General features: G+C 53.8%; 1 protein-coding gene across 2 annotated transcripts in view; it reads right to left on the reverse strand.

Moving 5' to 3' along the window:
* The window catches only part of PHC2 (polyhomeotic homolog 2), a 47,063-nt gene extending 24,677 nt beyond the window's left edge, over positions 1-22,386 (reverse strand). Inside the window, exons 1-8 of one of the 2 annotated variants that reach the window (XM_045858702.1) lie at positions 22,219-22,386; positions 19,455-19,613; positions 18,384-18,461; positions 17,802-17,966; positions 15,858-15,944; positions 14,182-14,494; positions 2,462-2,880; positions 2,023-2,188 (exon numbers count right to left, since the gene is read on the reverse strand). In XM_045858702.1, the coding sequence (XP_045714658.1) occupies positions 2,023-2,188; positions 2,462-2,880; positions 14,182-14,494; positions 15,858-15,944; positions 17,802-17,966; positions 18,384-18,461; positions 19,455-19,613; positions 22,219-22,371 (1,540 nt within the window). In that variant the 5' untranslated portion in view covers positions 22,372-22,386. The remainder of the gene's footprint in view (positions 1-2,022; positions 2,189-2,461; positions 2,881-14,181; positions 14,495-15,857; positions 15,945-17,801; positions 17,967-18,383; positions 18,462-19,454; positions 19,614-22,218) is intronic. The other variant, XM_045858703.1, reaches the window with a different exon arrangement.
* Positions 22,387-22,722: the final 336 nt, after the last annotated feature.

Below are 22,722 nucleotides of genomic sequence, written 5' to 3' on the forward strand. Positions count from 1 at the left end.
CTGTCTCAGAGGGTTACTGTCAGGATTAAATGAGGAAATGCACGTAAAGCCCAGCAGAGAGGGCCCAGTAAATGTTAGCTATTAACTGTTACCATTTTCTTGCTAGGCCGGAACTATGGGCTCAGTTCACAAGGTTACATTTAACACACGTAATTAACCATATTTTGGCTCAAAATGTAAGTGGCATGGAGTTTGAGACTGGGGAGACCTGGAATGATAGTGGTCCATGTAAAGAGAAACCTCAAAAACAAAAACAGGAAAAAAAAAACAAAACAGACCCAAACCTCTGGAATTCAGATGACACAGCACTCTGTGCCTCCACAGTGTCATCCCCCTGGGTTGGAACAGCTAATGCGGGGCCACACATGCAACGTCCTGATGAAGGGCAGTGAGGGGGTTCCATTTGGAGCCAGTTGCGGTGCTGCCCTTTCATGGCAGCGTGATCTAGAGCTTCTTCAAGCTATTTGTTTCCTCCTCTGAATAATGGGGACAATAATATCTCCTTCTCAGGGTTATGATTGTGGGAAAGGAAAACTTAGAACAGTACTTGGCATGGAGGAGGTGCCTCCCTACTATCCTGTGCAGATGTAGGAAGCAGTTCTGCCCCTTGAAGGGCTTATACAGTGAGGTCCAGGTGCCAACCTATGGTGACTAGTGGCTTTTTACATTTGGGATTAAGGTGGTTAATAATGGGGATTACACTTTGAGAGAATTAATGGAAAGGTGGAAAATGCCTATGCAAGGATGATCAGAATGGTCTTGACATGTGATAGGTAAAAAAGAAAAGAAATGTCAGATATTCAGCCTGGAGATTTTCTCTTTTTTTTTTTTAATGGGAAGGAGAGGAAAGAGAATGATAACTGTCTGCAAATGCTGTAGGAGATGGACCCTGTTACAATTTACAAGACAGAATCCCAGCCAGTGGTGGAAGTTCCGGGGAGCAGATTTGGGCTTAATTTGAAGAGTGACTTCCTGACAATTGGAGGGATTCCACAGTGGAATGGGCTGTTTTCAAAACGATGAACCCCTCATCTTGCAAGTGTGCCAAGAGAATGATGACCCCTTTCCCGTCTTTTAAGTTTTCTAATGTTCTTTCTCCAATTGTTTTGCTTTCCTTTTCCTTGACCCTGTCCTCCATTCATTATAGGAATTTATAACCTTTACCCCCTACTTTGCCCTAAAGTATTATTCTTCTAATTTCTCCTCCAGTTTCCAAACTGTTTTCCATTGGCTCTCCGCATCCCCACCCCAGTGCACAGTCCGATGGCCGGATGCATCTCCCTGAGTTGTAGGCAGCACATGGCTCGGAATGTCACTGAGATCTGGGCCGAGATTGCTGTGCACATGGGCAGAGAGGGGAAGGAAGGCAAAGGGATTGCTGCGAGAGCAGAGCTACTGCTGTGACCCTCTCCTCAGGGTAGTGGGACCCCGCAGAGTCTCTTGACACCCAGGTCAGGGAGAAGTCCACTTGTCACTGGGCACTTGCAGGCAGACAGATGGGGAACCCAGAGCTGAGCACCACTGTTCCTTCGAAGATGCTCTCCGTGAGCTGAACTCATTCTGAATCCCCTTCAAGCTCCCCCTAGGCGTTTATTTCTCTTATCTTTGAGCTACACAGACATCTTGTCATATTCCCAATTTCAAGAACTCCCTGTCATTCCAAACGAAGCAGAGAATTGAGATAACCGGCTACCTGCCTGACTCTCACACTGGCAGTGGACGTGCAGACATGTCTGACAGCAAGGACATGTGGGCCTCAGAGTGTGCATCTAGGGCTTTCGACTCTCCTTTTCCTTCTCTGTCCTCCTACCCTTACGCTTTCCAGGCCCCCTTTCATTACAGCCTTGGTTCGCTCTTCTCTTCCTACCCCCCACCCCGTTTTCACCTAGTTGTCTTCCTAGTTGTCTCTTTGGGCTTGCAATAGTTTCCCCTTCCGGTACTGATGCCCAGGGTAACACACCAGGGGATGACAAGGAAGGCCAATGCTCTCCCCTCCCCCAAGGGCCCCGCTACCCTTCATACCGTGAGCTGTACACTGCTGAATGTTAGGGCTCTTGGGCACAGGCAGGCCACCAGGCATGGCAGTGACGATGGCTTGCTGATGTGGGGATGGGCCAGACCGGGTCTCAGGCACACTCTTCTCCCCAGGTACCGCTTCCTTCCAGTCCTCTGGGGTGCACTGCAGGGGCTGTTAAGGGACAGCACAGAGATGATCTTCTCATGAATTGCTTTTACACGCTGGACATTTCCCCTGTTTCTGTGGAGCTTGGGAAGAAGGCAAGGACATTCAGATTTAGCCAGCCCCAAATGAGAGGCCCCTTTTCTTTCTCAAAATACTCTGAGGACTTCACCATTCAGCCAACCCAGAAACGCACCCAAACGGGGGGCTGTGGGGTTACCTGCGCTGTGTACTCACCCCACCCCTCGTGCGTTCCCTGAGCCTCAGCGGCGTCTCACTCACCACTGGTGACGCGGGTTGTAGTTGTAGGATGACAGCTGAGGCGTGCTGGAACCTGCGTTGAGGGGTGTGGGACAGGCCCTCAGGATATCCATTGTGAGGCCCAGCGTCAGGCGTGGGAGGGTGACAATGCGGAGTGCTGCCAGGCTTGTGCAGGTTGGCAGTGGGGCACTGGAGAGGTAGGGTGGGTGTGACTGGGTCTAGAGGCGCAGCGTGGCCTTCGGGGTTGGGCTGCAGGGCCACGCTCGGGGGGACTGAGGCGAGCTGAGGGTGGGACTGGGCGTGGAGCGCGGGCCGTGACTGCTGGGGCTGCTGCTGCAGCGGTTGTGGCTGCTGCTGCTGCTGCTGGATCACAAACTGGGGCTGCAGGTGCTTTGCAGATGGCTGCGGGAGGAGCTGGTGTGGCTGCAGCTGAGTGTAGGCTGAAGGGGGAGAAACCAGGGTAGGTGGTGTGGCCTGACCTTGTCTTCTGCTATGTCCCCCAACTGTGCCTCTTCCCACACCCACGTAAAGGCGGCTTCCCAAACTCAGTGTCTCTTGCGCTCACCTAGAGCCTGGCTTGGTCCTTGCCATGGCCCACTTTCTCTGTCTGTTCTTGCTTTTGTCCTATGCTGAAACTCTGGACCTTTGGTTGTCCTCAGAGCCCAGTGCAAAACTCACCTCCTCTGCGAAGGCTTCTTTGGTCACTCCAGCTGTTCAGAGAAACGCTGGATTCTCTAGTGTGCCATGTTCTCTCTCCCCTCCTTGCCCTTCCCTTGTGTTTTCCCACGGCTTCAAACATGCAGCCTCCCATCACCCAGCCCCGCTCTGTCTGGCTAGTTCTCATCCACCCTTCCGGCCCTGCTCAGGCCGGCCTCCCCCGGGGAAGCCCCAGTTGCACACAGTGGTCCTCAGACTGAGGCCGGAGGTGGGGCCGGGCTGGACTACCAGGTCCTTCTGTTACATATTATGGGACCGTGGGATGGGGGGGAAACTGTGTGAATAAAATGAGAGAAAATGACGTGTGCACAGTACAGAGCCTGGGACACAGTCCTGTCCAGTCATTTCTAGCTGTAATTAAAATGCCTGGGTTCTGAAAGTGTCTTGGGCTTATTAGCTCTGTGACAATAAGGTGTACTCCAGTGATCTCTAATTGTTCCTTAGCTTTCTTCCCTTCCAGATCACGAACCCTTGGAGTCAAAGCTATCATGTATCTCTTTACCCAGAACCTCGCATAGTGCCTGGCATTAGATGGGTGCTGAGCCAACTGACTGCTGGAGTGGAATCTGTGTGTTGCCATTTGCTGCTGGCCTCTTCCTCCTCCACTTTAACCAGTCTGACTCTTGGAGGTGAGGATTCTCATACTTTTTAGGAATCCCTTTGGTGTCTAGCTCATGCCTCGCACACAGTGGGGTTTCAGGGAATTCAGCTCAGAAATTGGTTGTCCTCACATTGCCCACTCTCTGTCTGGTGGCTTCCAGGCTAGCCTAGCACGAGGGCAGCTCAGCTGAATCTGTCCCACCTGGAAGGGGCCCCGCACAGACCGCCGCAGTGGGAGAGCTGGCAGAGACGGGCGGTGCATGCCAGCACCGGGGGCCACAGCTGGATGCCCACAAATAGAGTTTTACAACCAAAGGCTCCCGGCCAGCGAGGATGAAGGCGAAGCCTGGGTCCCGAGCTAACATGTAAAAGGATCCTGTGGAGCTTACAGGTGCAGAGGAAGCAGATTTCAAACTGAGTTAGGGGAGGTACCTTCCTTCTTGAATTTTGTTGATTTACACGCAAGTTTCCAGCTACCTCATCACAGCCTGGCATGGAGCTCCAAGCAGAACGCCAATAGGAATGGAAAAGAGAGAAAAACAAAGCGATCCTCGGTGACCGACTGTTGGAGGCAGAGAGGGAGGGAACACAGCAGATGCCCACCGGGCTGCAGTGGGGATGGCAGTCAGCGACAAAAGAGGGAGACTCGATGGCGAGGAGGGTTCGAGAGAAAACTGTTGGGTTTGAGGTGATGGTAGAACGTCCGAATGGAAGTGGCCAGCAGGCATTTGGTGATTCTAAGTTGCCCCTGGCCCCAGCCTAAGGCTTGTCTCCTAATTCCACACTGAACAGCACAAAACCTAACCATCAGAGAGAGACTGTTAATCAGGCAAACGTCACAATCAGCAATGTTTAAGATGACTGTTGATTAGGCACCCGAGATATTGTAGCTGTGGTGCCCTTCCCCATTAAGCTCTGGAAGCCAAAAAGATCGGAAGAACGATGCTTAGCCTCACTGAAAACTCAAGGACACCTCTTCCCTGATTACAAAACCATGCATTCCTGGGCTGGGACCAGAGTCAGCCCAGGTGCTGCCCATCAGAGGTGAGAGCCAGAGACAGTGCAGGTCAGGGAAGCTGAGAGGACCAGCGGCATGGCCCGCTGTTTTGCGGCCTGAGATGGGCACTTTCCTTCTCAGGGCTTCAGAGTTTTTGTCTGTGGAACAAGAGGCGTGGTGATCACATATGTCTCTTCCGGTTTTACAATTTGATGGGGGTGGCTACCACAGGAAATAGCTGAAGTTCAGGATTTGTAAGGTGAAAACGAAAAGTAGGGTAGAGAGAAAAAGGCTCTAGCTCCTCTATAGAGCGTAAACAGTACAATGAGGGATGGCACACATTCGGTTACCAGGACTGGGGAGGCGGCTGCTGGCCTCCTGGCCCTCCGTCCCTGGGCCTCCCCTCCTCTCCCCGTCTCCCCCATCCCCTGCTGCTCATGGAAAGCCGAAGGCAATTATTTTAGAATAGATGATGCCAGTATATGCCAAGGCTGTAAACAAAGCTCACGAAGGCTTAGCTAAGTTCATAGTTCAAAGATCCCAAGGTATTTTGGGTGAAGTACACATCCTTAACATTTGACGCTGATAAAAAGCAGATGCTACAAATTAACTCCAGCATTATCCTGGGTCAAAAACCCTTATATACAAATTTTTGCAGTGACGTTCTAATGGGTCTCCCTGATTCTAGTTCCTTCTCTCTAGAGCCCGCCTTACAGATGACTGCGGATTAGTCTTCCTAGTGCACAGATCTGGGCCCTGATGAGAAGCTCTCAGGGATTCCCCTTGGTCTGCGGCTGTCTAAAGCCCCTACCGTTTAAGATCTTTTTACAACACAAACTAACCTTTCATTTTTTATCATTTCTTTGATCCAAGCAATCTTTACTGCTCACTGTCCCCTGTACGGAATTTATGTCTTGCCTCATACTGTCCAGAGTGCCACAAATCAAATCCTTGTCGTTCTTTCCCTGCCTTTGCAGACAACAGAACTCTTCCCTTTCTGAGCTGCTTGGGGTCTCTCTGCTTTGCGATGCCCTCAGACACACAGCATTTTCAGCAACGTGGACTCTAGGGTCAGGGTGCTTGGACTGAATCCTAGTTCGGCCACCACTAACCAGCAGTGGGATGCCGGCCAGTCACGAGGCCTCTCTGTGCCTCGGTGTCATCATCTTTAAAGCAATACCTGCCTGGGAGTCATTTCCCTTGTCTCCCTTAGCCGGCAGACTTAATGGGATTCGTTTGTTTCCTTCGAAGCACCTTGAATTTAGTAGATGCTCAATTAGTATTGTTGAATGTATGAATGAATGAATGACTGAATGAATGACGAACAGGGTGGGGCTGTTCGTCAGCTTGTCTGTCCCACAAACCTTGTCCTCTCCAGAGTCGGAACACGGGTGAATGGGTGTCACCCTACAGACCGTTTTGGTTTTAGCAGCACCCTGGTTGACTGAAGACCTCCCTTCTGTCCCACCTCTGCGCACTGCTTTCCTGCCTGACCGGCAGCCCACCCTGACGGCTCTGCCCATTGTCCATAAACATCCCGTTCCCTGGTGCCTTTTCGGCTTCGGTTTCAGTGCTTCCCTTTTCTGGAGTGCCCGCCCTCTGCTTCCCCGACCTACGGCACACCTTCTTTGGCCTGGGCTCCGCTCCTGCTTTCTTCCTCTTGCCTCAGCCCTCCACTGTGAGTTTCCCCTCAGGACTCCTGAGTGCTTTTATTGTTTGTTTGGTTTTTTGATTCACTTGTGATTTAATGTGTACTATCTTGTATATGAATTTCATTGGTTCTTAAACATATATTCTTGTCTCCCCCACCTCCCATTTTGCTGTCTTTAGAATTGGGCGCATACACAGTTGACGGTGCTGGTTTAATTGGCAGTGCTTTGCTTTCTCAGAATTAAAAAAATGATGGTACATCTTGTAGTCAGTGGTGTCTTAGATTAAATTAGACAGAAATACTTCCTTTTGCGTGTTTATTTCCTATCCATCCAACCAGCCTGCCTGGCTTTTCAGTCGAAGATGACTTATGATGATTCTTTTTTAAAAATTAAAGTGGCTTTACTGCAACTGGAAGGTTTTTATGTTCCCTTTCTCTTCCGCGCCGTCCAGCACAACACTCTGCAGGTTTGTAGGTGCTCAGCAAATGTTAGCTGCTGATCCTGGTACGACCCATGGGTTCTCCTCCCTCCCCAGCCCACCAGCTCAGTCTGGGCTGGTGAAGGGAGGCATTTCCTACTGAAGCCATGATTCTCAAGGACCCTCATCCCTCTCCCCTACGGCTACAATGGGGCGTATCTGTGTATGAGATTAACGCACAGAAATGTCTCTAGACCGTCCTCCTTTTTCCCGAAGATCGAACACTTTCTCCCCTGGGCCCATTTTAGCTCCTTACCCCCGTTGCTGCAAAGTTCATCACTCCCCAGGATCAAAGGCTTGGTCCCCGAAATCTGAGCCACAGCTTTGGTAGGCGTCACCAGCCCCTTCTGCTCTGGAGTCGGGGAGGGACAGGCCCAGGGCCTGCATGAATTAGGGCCCAGCTAAAAGGAGAGACTCTGGGGAATGAACCATCTGGGGCTCTAACCTTGAACAGCCTCCTTAGAATCTGAAGGACCAATTCACTGTCCCCAAACCGCTGGTTCTTAGCAACAAGAGGATGAAGGTCCTGCCGGCGGGAGGGCTGGCTGTGAGGGGCGGCTGACACGCCCCTCCATCGCACCCACTGTCAGCTGATCAATACTGGGTCTCTACTGATCTCAGGCCAAGTGGGCAGGAACCAGCGCACCATCCCAGAGATGCTGGGACTCTGGTGCCAGCGTATATATGGGGGTGGCAAGCATCCCAGCCAATAACTGACGAGAGTTTGGAGCCGCCGGAAGGAATACTGCGAGGGGAATGGCATTCCTCTCTCGCAGGAACGTCACTGCCTGCTACTTGTAACTACCTGCTACTGCTCAGGGTTTAGAAAGTTAGGTGAAGAGATACTTTTAACCATTCATTCACTCAACAAACATTAATAAGCACCCACTATAGACCAAGTGCTATGTTCGCTGCTGACTATGAAACGTGGTCCCTAGAACAGATAACAGTTTAGAAAAAGAGACAGCTGGTACACAGATTCTCTCCACATGACTTGGTGAATGTTACGATAGGATAAGCATGAAGTGCTAAGAACATAGAAAAGGGGATTCAGCCTGGGAGGGAGAGCAGAGAAGGCTGCCCGGATGGAGTGTTTAGCGCCATCCGGAGTTAGGAAGGTGACAAAAGGAACAGCATGTGGGAAGTCTTGGAGGTGTCAATTACCACCGTGCATTCAGGAACCTGTAGGGCATCCTGACAGCTGAACCAAAGGTGTCTAAAGGAGAAAAGCTAGAAGAAGAAGCAATTTTAGGTTAAGTCTGACTGATGCTGGCGCCCTCAGGGGGCTGCTCCTCGGCAAAGATGTCTCGTGTCATCAGGCCTCAGGGAGTGACTGAGATGGAGGTTGCCCCGAGGAATCAGAATCCTGTACACGCAGACACAGAAGCTCACAGTTTTCGGGAAAAACTGAAAGCAATAGCCACATACATTTCTGGGGTGCAGTCCCTCGGCTGAGGTTTGGGAGGAATACGAGAGGGAAGCAGGGTGAGGAGAAGTCTCTCTGTAAGAGGAAAGTGGGCTATGAAAACAGGGTTTCCAACGGCAGGGGCTCTCTGTGGTGGTCTGCCTGCACATCTCTGTCTGCAGGCTGCTCTGAGGTCACCTGGCAGAAGTGCCGAATACCCTCTGTGAGCAGGGTTCCTTACCAGGCAGCCTGGAGCATTAAACAAGAAGCTACCCCATCCTTGGCAGGGGGATGATAGGAGGTACAGCAGAAGTGGCAAAAGGCATGGGTTTCAGAGTCAGTCAGATCTGTTTTGAATCTTGGTTCTGCCACTTGCAGGCTGTGCAGCCTGAGACAAAACGCTTAGCCTCTCTGAATGTTAATTTCCCATCCTGCCAGTGGTGATACATCCCATATAGAAAAGTTGCTAGAATCAAATGGAATATTGTGTTGAAACCACAAAGATGTTTATTGCCTTTGTTTATACCTAGTAGATGCTCACTGAATGGCAGCTGTTCTTAAAATACTGCTATTTTTGTGTTGCTCTGAACGACTGAAGGCATTTTTATCATTTGAGTTCCATGTATTCCTTACAACAAGCCTCTGAGGCAAACAGGCAGTGTTTCCATTTTGTAAGAGAAAATGGAGCGTGGTTTCCAAGTGACTTCTGCAATGCAGTCAGCGAAGGGAAAACCAACTGCATTTGATGGATGAGGCATGCCGCCTTGCCCATGACAAACGCTCAAGAAATGCGACTGGGTGAATGAATAATACACGTCAATAGCACAAATGGAAAGGGCAAGCCCTGGAGGATTAGTTGGAGGCTGCTGAGAACTTGAGAGGTAATCCTGGCAGGATGGACAATGAAAGGGGAGCATTAGGCCAGAAGGTGAGAGGTAAAAAAGGTATGTGACTGGTCGAGTAAGCCATAAAGGAGCGGGAACTGGGAAGAAGAGGCCCAAGATCTGCAGGAGGAAGCTGGGGGCAATGAGAGCAGTTCCGTGGGCCACGTGGGGAGCGTCGTGAGGGGCTGCCCGGAGCCAATCGGTTTATCAGAAGTTATTATGTGCTATTTGGTGAGCCCCTCCTCTCACCTGGGCATCGCAGCTGACCCGGGAGGAAAGAAGGACACAGCGGGGGGGTTTCTAACCGAGGAAGACTGTCTCTGAGGAAGACCAGTCCGGCCGCTGTGAGCAGGGTGTCCCGGCAGTGAGCGAAGCCCGTCGTGAGCCCGCTCCGTGAGGGTTGCCTCTGCGGGCCGGCTCACTCGTCTGTCCAGCCGGCGGGAAACAATCATCTTTGTTTTATAAATGAAGAGATTGATGCTCACAGAGACTGAGCAACTTGATGATGGCCATACAACTAGCAAATGATAAAGCTGGGGTCTGAAATCAGTTCTCAGTCCAAAGCTTATGCTTTCCCCCTGCGAATGTTCTCCCCCACGCTGAAGGGAAACTCGGTCACTCGGTCAAAACAAGCCTGAGACCGTGAGCCTGGGGCACAGGAGTTCCTCCTGACTATGGGCCGAGGTCAGGAAGTAGCAAAGGGGACCTGTCCACAGAGGGAGGTTTCTGGGTTTTTGCTTTTGCTTCGTTTACAAATTGTGCAGATTTTAAACAAGTGTACTCAGGTGGGGTGGTGTCCAAGTGGGGAAATCCCGTCAATGCTGGAGGTCTGTGGGGAGAGAGGACGAGGGCAGGGAGGATGCATGCTGGGAAAAGTCATCTGCGGACAGGTGGCTGGATTTTGAAATGTAAGACAGAAAGCTCCTCTGGGGGCTAAGTAAGTGGTGGAAGAAAACATAAGGGGGCCAGGAAACAAGGTCTTGGGAGGGGGGGTCCCACAGCTAATGGCAGTGGGGCAGGGGCAGGGAAGGAGAGCAGATGGTCTCAGGCACACAGGGCCCCCCTGGGGGGGGGATTTCCCAGGGCCCTCGGGGATGATCCTCCTTCTGTTCAGTTCTCAAAACGTCCTCATTTTTCAAGGTGCAACTCAAATTTCCACAACCCCTGTTGGAATTTAAACATGCTCATCTCCGTGACTCCCACATGGTTAGCATTATGTTCAGCACATAATAGATGCTAAGTGAATATCTGTTGAGCTGAACTGAACAGTTAAGAGGAGAAAAACTATCTGGGGACAACAGCTATTCTTTCTGAGCCACAGCTTCTTCATTCGTGAGATGACATGATCGTTGTTGGGGTTCAATGAGAAAGAGAGATATATATAGGTAAGGCATTTAGTACAGTGCCTGGAATATGATTGTTCTTTAATGTAATTGCTCTTATTGGCTGGCAGCAACCATGGAAGTAATATATGTAAAAGAAGCCTAGGACGCAGCATTTCAGGAATGAAGGAATATGCTCAACAGTTCCCAGGTCCTTTGTGTATCAGTCTCTCTCTCTCTCTCTCTCTCTCTCTCTCTCTCGTGCACCAGTGGTGAGGGATGTTATTAAGCAAAATGTAAAACTCCACTGATACCCACTGATATCCCATGGAATTTTGATTCCAGCTAGACAACAGGCCCACCTGCATGTTTTGGTTCCTTTAAATTGGATTTTCTAAGTAAAAATGTGTCTGCCCCACAGTTTGGCAGCTGGTTTGGGAGGGAAATACGGTACCCAGGACCCCTGGGATCAGCAAGCATCCCATTGTCTGGGCTATCACAGAGAGAAATCACTACCCCCGACACAAAACCCTCTCTGTGATAAAAACAAAGCCGCTGTGTGGCAGGCCTTTCCGACAGAGAATTCTCTCTCCTCCAGGAGACCTGAGGAGGGACGGGCGGACAGAACAAAGCCCTGGCATCTGCGGCACAATTGTGTGAAAAGGGCCCAGGATTTTCAAAGACCAGACAGTTGCCTTTTGTCGCAGATTCTCCCTCCTGGTCAGACTTTCTCCTCACCTTCGGGCCTGAGTGTGTGCCCAAGGCCTCTATCCACTAGAACGAGGACTCCAGGAACTGAGCCTCCTACGGGAGCTGTGGCCCTGCTCCCTTAGGACTGGGCTTCCCTGGAGGCCAGGCCCGTGGGACCTTGCTGCCTGCCCCTCTTCTGCCCTCTCCAGTTCAGTCCTCCTGTCCCCGAGAAGCCCAACCTCTTAGGCTCTGCTCTCCGCCCCTTACTCCCCTCCCCCACCCACCAACCCACCCCTTTTCAGGGCTTAAGGGACCTTTTCTATTTGCAGAGCCTAAAGAGGCCCGTTGCCAAGGTGACAGGAGCAGGAACAGCAGGGAGCTTGCCATGGGGGAGGGGCTTTGCCCCCAAACAGCTGTCAGTGGGAGCAGTCCCAGCTGGGACTAGCGCGTTTGCCTGCTCTGGGAGGAAACAGCCCCCAGGACAACACATGCCCTCTGCTGTGCTCCCCCACCCCACCCCCGCCCTCCACCACCACAAGTCTCCACTGGTTACTTTCCCTGGGGGCAGCCAGCCAGCCAGCCAGCCAGCTCAAAAAATGCTCCAACAACCGACAAGAAACGCTCTGTGCTCTCTGCCCCCCACCCACTCGTATGCGCATGCTCGGATCACTCCATTCACAGTAGGCTGGCTGGGCAGGAGGCCAGGAGTTACCTCTGCCCGGGGAACTGTGCAGCCCAGGGCAGGTGCTGCTCCAGGCAGCCCCACTCCCCCTCGGGTCAGAAGGGTTATTTCAGTCTTTTTGTTGTTCCCCAGGCCCTGAGAGGATCTGCAGCATCCTAAACCTCCCCGCTGTCATCCATTTGGGAGGTGGGGGTGGGGGAGTGGAACCGTAGGGTTTACAGAGAGGAAGGGGTGGGAGAAGAAAGGAAGAATAGGAAGGACAGTGGGAGGCAGGAACAATGCAAAGCCTACTGATTTCTGTCTCTGGTGAGAGGGTCTTTGTGGTCTGCAGCTCACAGCTGCTCCGTAGAAAGTTCTGCGGAACCACTGGTCCCTGTGCTGCGCATAGCCACATGCTGTCAGTCCCAGGCCGCACTTGGGGCCCTGCACCTCAGCCTGTAACTCACCTGCGTTCACCCTGACCAGGCTCCCGAGAAAAGAGCCTTCCACTAGACTCTGCAAACCCCAGAACAATCTCGGAGCCTCGAGGCTCTGTGAGCTTTGGGTCGGGAAGAAGAAAGGCCTAGGAGGCCCCACGTTGCTTGCAAGAACTGAGGGAGGGAAACGTGGCTTGGTGACTCAACCAGGATCTGACTCAGCCAGACATGGAACTGGTTCCCAGTTCTGCTCTAGGGTTCGTACACTGAACGAGTGAGTGTGTGGAAGAAATGCCACCTCGGCGCTCCTGCTCTGGTCCACGCTGCCACCAACTCAGTGTCAGAAGCCCAGTCTTTACCCTTCTGAGCCTCAGTTTCTTTCTCCACGAAGGGAAGAGACTGAGCTCATCTCTGGAGCACGCGGAGCCAGACAGAGAGGAACCCCTGGGGCCACGGGGCAGCGAGGCCTCGACAGGCTCTGCAGTGAGCACTGGAAGGCAGGGACTAACGCTTTGGCCTGGAAACCTCAAAGGGGCGAATAAAGGACTTTAATTCAGATTCTTCCCAGCTCACTGTCATAATGCGTGACGTGTGCTTCCCTCTGTCTGTCTTGAATACTTTGTGCACTTGGCCTGCTGGGTAAACTGCTCGTGCTTCACGAACCGTGTGCCATTTCGTCTGAGGGACAGCGGCTCTGACCCATCCCGCCTGGAGCTGAGGCGACCGCCTCGGCCCTGTGCCCACCTATCTTGTACTTATTCCTATAATAGAATTTATGAAATAGAGTGGATTTGCGTATATATCTGGCTCCCTCCATTTGACTGCACACTCCTTTAGGTGCGGAATTACCTTTTGACCATTTTGGTTAATTAGTAACAAGCACGCAGTAGGTTCTCAAAAAACAACAGACTGGATAGTAACATGGCCTAGATGAGGACAGAGGGTCAGCGGCTGGCTCAGGGATGTGACCAGGGTGAGTCTGTCTTTACTGCCAAGCCACGTGGTCCACCACTGTTACTCATTTCTCTGCTATGACAGTGTGGTCTTGTTCCCAGGACCCACAAGCCAGGCTTCTAGGGCTCTCGGCAGATTTTTCTCACCGACAATGGCCAGTAGGGGGCAGTGCTGGGGGAATCTCAGCAGGCAGGGAAAGGAGTCTGGCCCAGGGAAGGCTGATTTGCCACCTTCAGAGAACTTGCCTCACAAGTAACCTGCTGGATTATTATTATTATTTTTAAATCTGCTACATTAAATCTCAAGTGTGACCCTCACTGTCGGTCTTTCTTGGCTCTTGTCGCCAAGGGCAGGCAGCACCTCGGGGTCCCTGCAGCACGCAGAGCTCACACGCGTTTTAGCCCTCGTCACATGCGTCTGTCCCTCCAGACCGCGCTCTCCTGGCGGGCAGGGCCCCCGCTGTATTTATCCCTTTGGACCCAGAACTGGCAATGCAACTGGAAACTATTAGTCAACAAATGTCTGCGGAACGATGAGGAGACGAACCTCCCACTTCCTCATCTCCCTGTGTGGTCCTTACTCACGTCTGGCTAGCCCAGTCCTTTTTGCTGGTTCTCAGAGGATTGCAAAATAGCCCCCGTGCCAAGCTCCACTCACTCAAGGTCAAGAGCCATGATTGCGTACTCTGGGGTTGCCACTGTGCCCACTGTGGAGAAGGACTCCTTTATTCCAACGGACGCGCCTTCCTTCTTTAAAGCTCAGTCAGAAGCATGAAACGGAATAGGAGCCGACGAACATCTTCCAAAGGTTGGAAGAAGGGGGAGAGAGAGACACTTGGCTGGTGTCTTAGCATGTCCATGGGAAAAGGGGAAAGGGAAAGTTTGCCCTGACCCATAGTCCTCCTGAGTTTTCTGAGATAGGGTCCTTCCTCCTGGGGCCCTTACCTGGTGCGATGAGGGGGTGGGCAGCCACAGCGGGCACCATCCGGCTGAGCCCAGCTCGGCCCTCCAGGCTTCCTGGCACACTGCTGTTGCTATCTCCTTTCCTGAGTGGCTCCGTCACATGGTCAGTGAGGCCAGACTTGGCACCTGCGGGGGAACCCTGAGCAGTGTTTCTGCCCTGTGATGGGGTGGGCAGAGGCTGGCCGCCGCCTGGCGTGGGCTTCAGGGCCAAGCTGGGCAGGACGGGCTGAGTGGGGGCAGGGCCCGAAGCCGCTGGTGCTGGTGTCTGCTGTGTTCGGAGGGTCAGGTTCTGTACCTGGAAGAGAGGGGTCTATAGGAGTCCAGAGAAGGTGGGTGGGAGCAATGCTGACACCCAACTAAGACGGGGAAGGAGTGAGGAATGGATCCAGCAATGGCTCAACAGGACAGTGGCTTATAAAAACAGAGAGAGAGAGAGAGAGAGAGAGCACGAGTCAGGGGCTGAAAGAGAAACCAGGAGTAGACGGAGGTTTGCAGAGGACAAGAAGGAGTGCTAGGTGCTGGGTCCATCGGCGGCTGAGGTGGAATTCTGAGGGGGGAAGACTGCCCAGGCTGGGGCAGGCCCGGGCAGGCCGGCCCGGCTCCCTCCCTTCAGTTAATCCCCGTCTCCTGAACTATGAGGATGGGATGCACACCACTTAGGACGAATTCCCAGGTACAGCAGGGCATGGGGCTTGCCACACTAGATAAGGCCAGGGAAAAACGGAAAGGCCAGCAAGGCAAAGGATTGTCCTCAGAGCAAGGTTTACACCCTGTTGGGCCTGCTCCTTCAACCTGGTCCCTGGTGCCCTCTGCTGGACACACAGAGGCTGTGCCAGACTCCCATCTGAGAAATCGGACAATCTTGCCACTCCTTGTGGTCCCCATTCTGCAGCTGGGGGTGGGGGAGTGGGGCCTGGGGGGTCGGGATTTCTTGTCCCCGATGCCCACGGAACCTTTACAGCCGCAGTGGTATCTGTGTGCTCCCAACAGAAGGTAGGGGCCCAGGACTCATCTTTGCTCCCCCTTCCATGCCATTTCCCTGATTCCTAGAGGGGCTGGCATGTGTAATCCTAGTGGGATTTTCCATTTGAAAAGCAACAACAGCCCTGGCTGGTGTGGCTCAGTGGACTGAGCGAAGGCTTACAAACCAAAGAGTCACAGGGTCAATTCCCAGTCAGGGCACATGCCTAGGTTGTCCTTGGGGGCCAGGTCCCCAGTAGGGGGAGTGGGAGAGGCAACCACACATTGATGTTTCTCTCCCTCTCTTTCTCCCCCTCTGCCTAAAATAAATAAATAAAACCTTTTTTAAAAAAGCAACAACAGCAGCAGAAGTACACTGGGGAGGGACAGTGTAAGGTACAAAGGTAGCATAGACCACCTGCCCATCACTGGCGATCACGCTCGCCTCAGCATGCTGCTCTCTGGCTCCCGACCTCTGTTGCAGGAAAAGGGTCAGGCGAGGGCGAGGCCTTCTCAACAGGGAGTGAAGGAGCAAGCCTGGGAGCACTGGGCTGTCCTGTCTCCCACCGGCTTCCCTAGAAGGTCCCAGCCTTGCCAAAGATTCAAAGCTCCACCAGGGCGTGGGCCCATACCCAGTATCAGTACCCCTCTGTGGGGGTGCCCACCCCCCTGCCCTCCCACAAGCATGGAATCCTCACCTGGGCAGGGGTAGGGGGCCGGGCGGGGGAGCCAGTGCCGAGCTCAGGCTGCACAGTAGCGACGGTGGCCGTGGGCGTGAAGATGAGCTGAGGGGACAAAGGAACAGTGCCGCCTAGGCTCCTAGCTACCTGCACCAGGTTACCTGGCTGGGCCTGGAATCACAGGAAACGAGGCGCCTTTTACCTGCCCAACGTGGGCTCAGCCACAGGACAGAACAGCTTAGCCAGGGAGCAGATATGGGGACATAGGGAGGCAAGAAAGGGAAGGAGTCCAAGGGGATCCCCTGAAAATCTCAAGAGGCTCGTGGCATCCAGACGCAGGCTGGGCAGTGAAGGGGGTGGTGAGGGAGAGCCGCTCTGGGGCTGTCCCCGAATCAGCTGTACTGCAGAAGCCTCTGTGAGGGGCTCACCCTAGAGGGGGCCTGCATTCAAAGGACATCCTAGAGTCACTGTCTCCGCCGCATCCTGGGGAGCAGGGATCCTGGGCTGAGACAGATGCCCTAGGACCACCGTCTAGGTCCAACCCACTTCCGACTTCAGGTCGGGGTCAGAACAGGGCTCAACTGCGGAAGGGATGACTCGGTCATTTTTCAGTCATGCTTAGGTGTGTGTGTGTGTGTGTGTGTGTGTGCACACACACACACACACACACAGACAACAGTGGTAGAGGAAGCAGAATGCCTGGAGCTTTGCTCGTGCCTGCATCTCCTTCCATGAGGTGCAGGCCATGTGACCCCGCCAGTCTAGCCTGGTGTCGGTGTGCACATGCTGGTGTCCCAAGAGTGTGCTTCCCCCAGATCCCTGTGAGCGGGTGCTCTGCTTTGGGGAGCAGACAGGCTCCCGGCCTCCGGCGGGGGCCGTGGCTCAGGGCACGGCAGTGGGTGAACTGACGGCAAAGGCGGGTTCGGGCAGTTTCGCGATGCGGCGGTGTGCCTGGCTCCTAGAGAAGTGGAAGTCTGTTCCACGCTGTGTGTCTAAGCTAGCGCCTGGGACTGCGGCTGCACCTCAGACAACGGACTCAGAGTCAGGGACAGATCCAGGTGCCCGATTCTGGGCACAGGAGCAAAGGGAGGGGAAGGACTGTTCTGTCCGTGCAGGGCCGCGTGTCAAGGAGCTCAGGGGAGAACTCTTCAGAATGGGAGGTGTGAGGCTGCGCTGAGCCCAGGGTAGAGCCATTAGATGCCACTGCCTCCTAGGGGGCGTGCTGCTATTTTCCCAGGAAATTCCTCTAAATCTTAGGAACCTCTAAAGTTCTTAAAGACCTTTGCAACCCTTGGGGACAGGTGTAAAGGGGGGATTTTAAGCACGCATGCATGTCCAGGGCTGATGCCGTCCTGAGGACACTGGGCCCAAACAAGCCCACCTGATTAACAACCAACAGGGGGGCCCTAATTAGAATGGGGGCCCAGCTGGGAGGGCAGCGGAGGCAGCAGCACGTCCTGAAGCTGGCTGCCACTTTCACCAGCTGAGCGGGATGCCCCTTTGGCCCTGGAGCACTAGCAAGGACCGTCACGGTGAGGCAAGACCCCCTCCCCACTCCTGTAGGGTACACACGTGCTTGTGTGTTTGCTCGTCCCATGTGGCTGAGTGACACACCATTCGGGCAAGGGCTTCATTTTCTAGTCTAATTAACTTTAGGAAGTGTTTTCTGATAAGAAGAGGACAGTTCTGTTTCACGCTGGGAGGGGAAGGAAAGGAGGCAGCACGGGTAACTTCATTGCAGCCTGGAACCCCACCTGTTCTCGCGTCATTGAGCCTACACCAAAGCTCCCACGCAGCCTCCCGGGGCCCCCTTCTTTACTCCACCCTTATCTCTTGCCAAGTGTCCCCCAGTGCTTCTTCCCGTCCCTTTTCTAACTCCCACCCTTTTCTAATCCCCCGGCTCTCAAATGCTCTGCTGTTTCCCCTGGCCCACCTGAGCCGTGGCCCGGGCTGGGAACTCACCATCTGCGCCCTCAGATACATCTGTGCTTGGCTCGCAGTCAGGGCCGGGGAGGAGGTGTTGCCCAGGAGCACAGCCTGCTGGGCGATGCCCGAGGCTGTTGCTGAGTTGACGCTCTGAGCCCGGTTGATGAACTGGGCTGCCGCTGGGGAGGCTGCCAGGTTGATCTGAGGAGAGAGACACGCGCAGTGGGAAAATGGGGGTTCTTTTGGTTAATTCCGCGCCCCTCATCCATTTCTTCCTCTCCCCCTCTTCTGTCCCTGGGTGGATTCAGCCTCCTTTAGAACCATCCCTGGTCCTTGGGCTCTGGATCTTCCCCAGAATGGCCCCGTCTCTGGCCTACAGGGACAGCTGCAGGGAGGATCCAATGGTGAGAGAACTGAGCTATGGGCAGAGAGCCTTGACATTGGAAAGATGACAGGGAGTTATTAAAGCAAGCTTTAGGAAGAGGCACGCATTTTTTTTTCTGGCCAGAGTAATAGATTCTAGTTGGCTAAGGATTCACCACCGCTGTGTATTGGGCAAGAAGGTAGGAGCTGGTCCGAGAGCGGTGGGGTCTGCCCGCTGCTCCCCATCCTACTCACCGAGGACGACTGGGCTGGGGCCTGTGCAGACACGCCGCTGCCGGAAGTGCCCCCCTGTCTGTTGGCCACCAGGCTCGCCTAGGAAAGAACAGTTCTAATCACCTGAGTCCCAGGTCTCCCCAGTCACACTCCAGGCTCTCAGCTCCCACAGAAGTGCTACGGGGCAGTGGTGAGGGGTCAGACCCCCATTCTGCCTCACCTGTGTGACCTTAAACAAGTGCCCCAGTTTCCTCATCTGTAAAGTGGGGAGACCGACAGTGTCTACCTTGTGGGATTGTGTGAGGCAAAGCACCAACTTGTCAGCACTCAAACTGTCACCTGTGGTTCTCAGCCAGGCTTCCAGCTCTCTGGGCCCTCCGCTGCTTCCCGCTCTGTCACGCCTGGGCCCCGATGTGGAGAGCGGCACACACTGTTTGGAATGCCAGCCTACTCTCCCCCCGTGGCCAGCTTCTTGTCACCCTTCAGGTGTCAGCAGAGAGGCCTTCCCTGCCCGCCTAACCTAGAGCCTTCTTCGTTAGTCACTCGCAGTGGTCCACTCTTTCACAGAGCTTATCACAGCTGAGGTGTTGATGTACTTTGTCTCCTTCTGTTTGGGTTTCTGTTCACTGGCTGTCTCCCCACTGTAAGCTCCAAGAAGACAGGTCCACAGTACACTCAGGGCCTGACATACACCTTAGCATACGGTAGATGCATACAAATTTTTGTTGAAAAAATGAATGAATGAGTTTTTCTCAGCCACTGATGGCAGACAGGCAAGCATAGTGGGCAGTGGCCTTCTCTTGTGGGCCTCCTTGACCCTTGGCCCCGTCCCTGTGGTACAGTGACATGGTGAGGAAGGCCTCCAGTCCTCCTCTTTGGGCTGGGCGGCCTGGGAGCTCCAGTCTCTCCCCTCACGTGCTGTGTGACCTAGGGCCAGGTGCTTGGCCTCCCAGCGCCTCTTTCCTCATCTGTCCGAGGATGCCGATGACAACCGCACCAACATCTGTGAGTGTCCAGGAAGAGGGCACAGAGCACCTGTGCTGGGCCTGCTTCGTCTTTTATTTCTACAGCTAGCACGCCCCTCGTTCTTACCTGCTGCACAGCTGCCAGGCTCTGGAGCTGGGCACTGCTGAGGTGCTGCTGCTGCAGTGCTGCCGTCTGCAGCATGAGGTGCTGCTGCTGCGCGGCGTACATCTGCTGCAGGTACTGAGCTGCCGTGCTGGGCTGCCTGTGCAGAGCCTGCTGGATCACCTGTGAGGGTGGGGGCGGGGCAGACAGCGTTCTCAGCAGCTGTACTACTCACCTCTGCAGACCCGCCCCTTCTGCAACAACACCTGTCAACCCCATCTCTCCCCAGCTGCTCGGAGAAGGACACCAGGTCTGCGACCACCACAACCAATCACCTCTCAGCAAGGAGGGAAGACGGCTCTCCTTTGTCTCGCCTGCATCTCTGTGGCACACATGCTTCCTGGGACAGTCTGCCCTGTGTCGGCCGCACCCCTTGCCTCCAAGGCAGCCCACTGTGCTCTGACTCACTCTCAGGGTGGTGGGGAGGCTGAGGAAGATAGAAGTCCTTTGAGCCTTCAGCGACACTGTGTCCCATGCCAATGACACTTCTCTGCCCTGCCATTCTTCAGCCTCAGATTAGGGTGACTGGAGCACGGGGAAGATGATGACAGAGGGAACCAAAGCTCAACAAGGCAGAGAGAAGGAAGTGGGTGGGGAGGAGGGCCTACTGTAGCCCAGGCAACATGCCAGCCAACTAAAACTTACCCAAGGGCGACACCTTCCCCCTGGGGCCTCAGGGCAGCCCTGGGCTACTTCCCAAGGTCTCCTGCCTGGGAAGCTGCCTGGAAAGTCCTGCCAGCCTTTAAAGAAGGCCCCCTGGGGCTTGTAGAGCAGGCCAGTGCCACAGGGATGATGTATTTCTCTTATATTCTTTCCCTTCCTTTCCCTATTGCTCTCTCTTTTGAGTCACCAACTCCTATTCCCTGGCCTGTCATTCCTGCTTTCCTGATGGGACAGGATGAGCCACAGTCTCAATGACAAAAGACTGCTCTTGGTTCCTGCTCTTCATTCTGACCCCTCTAGGAAAAGCAATGCTTCCCCCAGCCCTGAGTCCTCTGTCTCTTCTCATGAGCCCCAGAGACACTTCTCTTCTCTCTCCTCACCTGGTCACCCTCCCACCATCTCTTCCCAACTTGGTGAGCCCTGGCCAGGCCTTGGCCTACCTCCTGCCCTTAGCTCTGCTGAATCCCTGGCCACAGGGCTGCTCCCAATCCTGGGTGCTGCCCCCCAGCAAGGGAGCCTCCAGTCTGGATCTCTCCAGCTTAGTGGGGTTTCCAGGACTACGGCCAAACAACCAGTGTCCTCAGGTTTGGGGTACTGTGAAAACAGGCTGACTCACAGAGTCTACCTGGGCTCTGGGATCCCCTTAGATCCCCCCACCCCATCCCAGAGCTCCCACACCCTCCCTTCTGAGTAGCCTCCCCTCTGAAGGGCTCGGTGTACATGAGCTCAGTTCTTTTCATTTCTGTTCTCCCCAGAATCCAGTCTCCTTATTCCCTTTGCCTAAACTTATTTATTTTCATCAGCTCCAAAAACTGCCTCCCAGCAGTTCTGACAGCGGTAGGAGAGACCCTGCAACTCCTCCTCACTAGAGGGTCTAAGGGAGCATGCGGGTGGGGAAGTGGCTTCGACCTGGAACACTGCTGCGGGCCATGCCATCTGCCTGAGCAGAAACCCCACACCTCTGTCGCCCAGAGTTGTGCTGAGGGCACATCCTAATGTTAGCTGCTAGAGACGAGAGCTACAATCCTGCGTGCAGTGGCAGAGGCTGGGGGTGGGGGTGGGGCAGCAAAGGTGGGTGCAGAAAACCTGGTTTTGAGTGTGAGGCAGAGCTAACTGGGAGGGCAAGATCCAAGAGTGTCTGGCGCTACTTTCTTGAACTGGACTTTTCAGGCCCTCTCACTGTCTGCTGTAGCTTCTCCTCCATCCCCTAGTTTGGGCCTTGGGCCAAAGCAGGATGAGCCCGCTTGTGTAGCTGTAACAGGGAAGGTACTTAGAGCAAACACTTCGCAGCTGTGGTCTCTCTCTTCTGCCTGTTTTATCCAGGAATTGAAGAGACAGAGACATTGCACTGGTTAAGAACACAGGTTTTAGGGCGGGGGAGAATTAGGTTCAGCATTTTTGTCTTCACCTGAGTGACTGGGACAAGTTTCTACCTTCTCTGAGTTTCCAATTTCTGAACTATAGGATTGTGCCTAATAATAACCATTCTCATGCTGGAGAAACCAAGTATGTAAACTGCTTTGTGCAGTGCTGGGCACACAGCAGGTGGCAATACACGGTTGCAACTGCATTTCAGAACAGTGTGTTGCCACCTGGATGGCCTCGGGGATGGCACTTTGCAGACTGTCGCTTCAGGGAAGAAGGTAAAAAGTTGCAGAGACAGAGGATTGTTTGGGGGTCCATTTCTGGTCCTCTGTCCTTCAGGAATTCATATTTGTTGCAGGGAAATTGTCATTTAGAGAATGGGCCCAGCTTGTGGCTGAGCGCCTCAGTCATTTTCTTCTGGCTGTGACGTTTACGTGTCTGTTCCTTCCGCTCTCACAGACCTATCCTCCCCAAGACGCACTCTGGGATCTGAATCAGCAGGTAAGAAAGACATTTCTGGGTTTGCTAGGTATTCCCACCCTTCCCAAACTTCCTTGATTGGACCCATCTAGCTTCACTTCTCCTCTGACTGCGCACGGACGCTGCATGCTGGCCTGCCCACCAGGCCACGCTGACACGTCTTCTTGGCTCGCCCTGGAGGTGATCAAGGAATTCAGTCCAAGATCAGCTGGAATCTCACCTGCACTGTCTGCCGGTCAGGAATGCCACTGTACACAGAAATCTGGGGCCCGGTGGGGCGTCCACTTCCTCCACTGCTGCTATTGACCCCGCTGGCACTGCTGGGGACGCTGGCACTGCTGGATGTATGGGGGACTGGCAGCTCATTCTCCATGGCCTGTAGGATGGCAAAGTCAGGGGGTTCAGATGGCAGAAGAGCAGGCAGGTGCTGGGAGGAAAAAGGCAGAAGTGAAATGTTAAAACCCTGACTAGAGCAGGCACACATATGCATGAGTTTCCCATCAGCCTGCGGCAGGGACCACTTCTGAACTGAGGTCCTGAGACACACCTGTCAGCACAAGGACAGGGCCAGGTGGGCTCACTAGGTGAGATTTGCATTCAGGTCCACCTGATTCTAAAGTCTGTGACCTATTCATTCTGCTTCAGCCAAGGAGGTAGATTTTCTAGAAAGGTGCTGCTGGGAATGATCTTAGGGATCCCCTCTCACTCCATCCACCCCTTTCTC

This window comes from Phyllostomus hastatus, unplaced genomic scaffold (assembly GCF_019186645.2).
Source record: "Phyllostomus hastatus isolate PE091 unplaced genomic scaffold, TTU_PhHast_1.1 phas_scaffold_182, whole genome shotgun sequence".
Taxonomy (NCBI): Eukaryota; Metazoa; Chordata; class Mammalia; order Chiroptera; family Phyllostomidae; genus Phyllostomus; species Phyllostomus hastatus.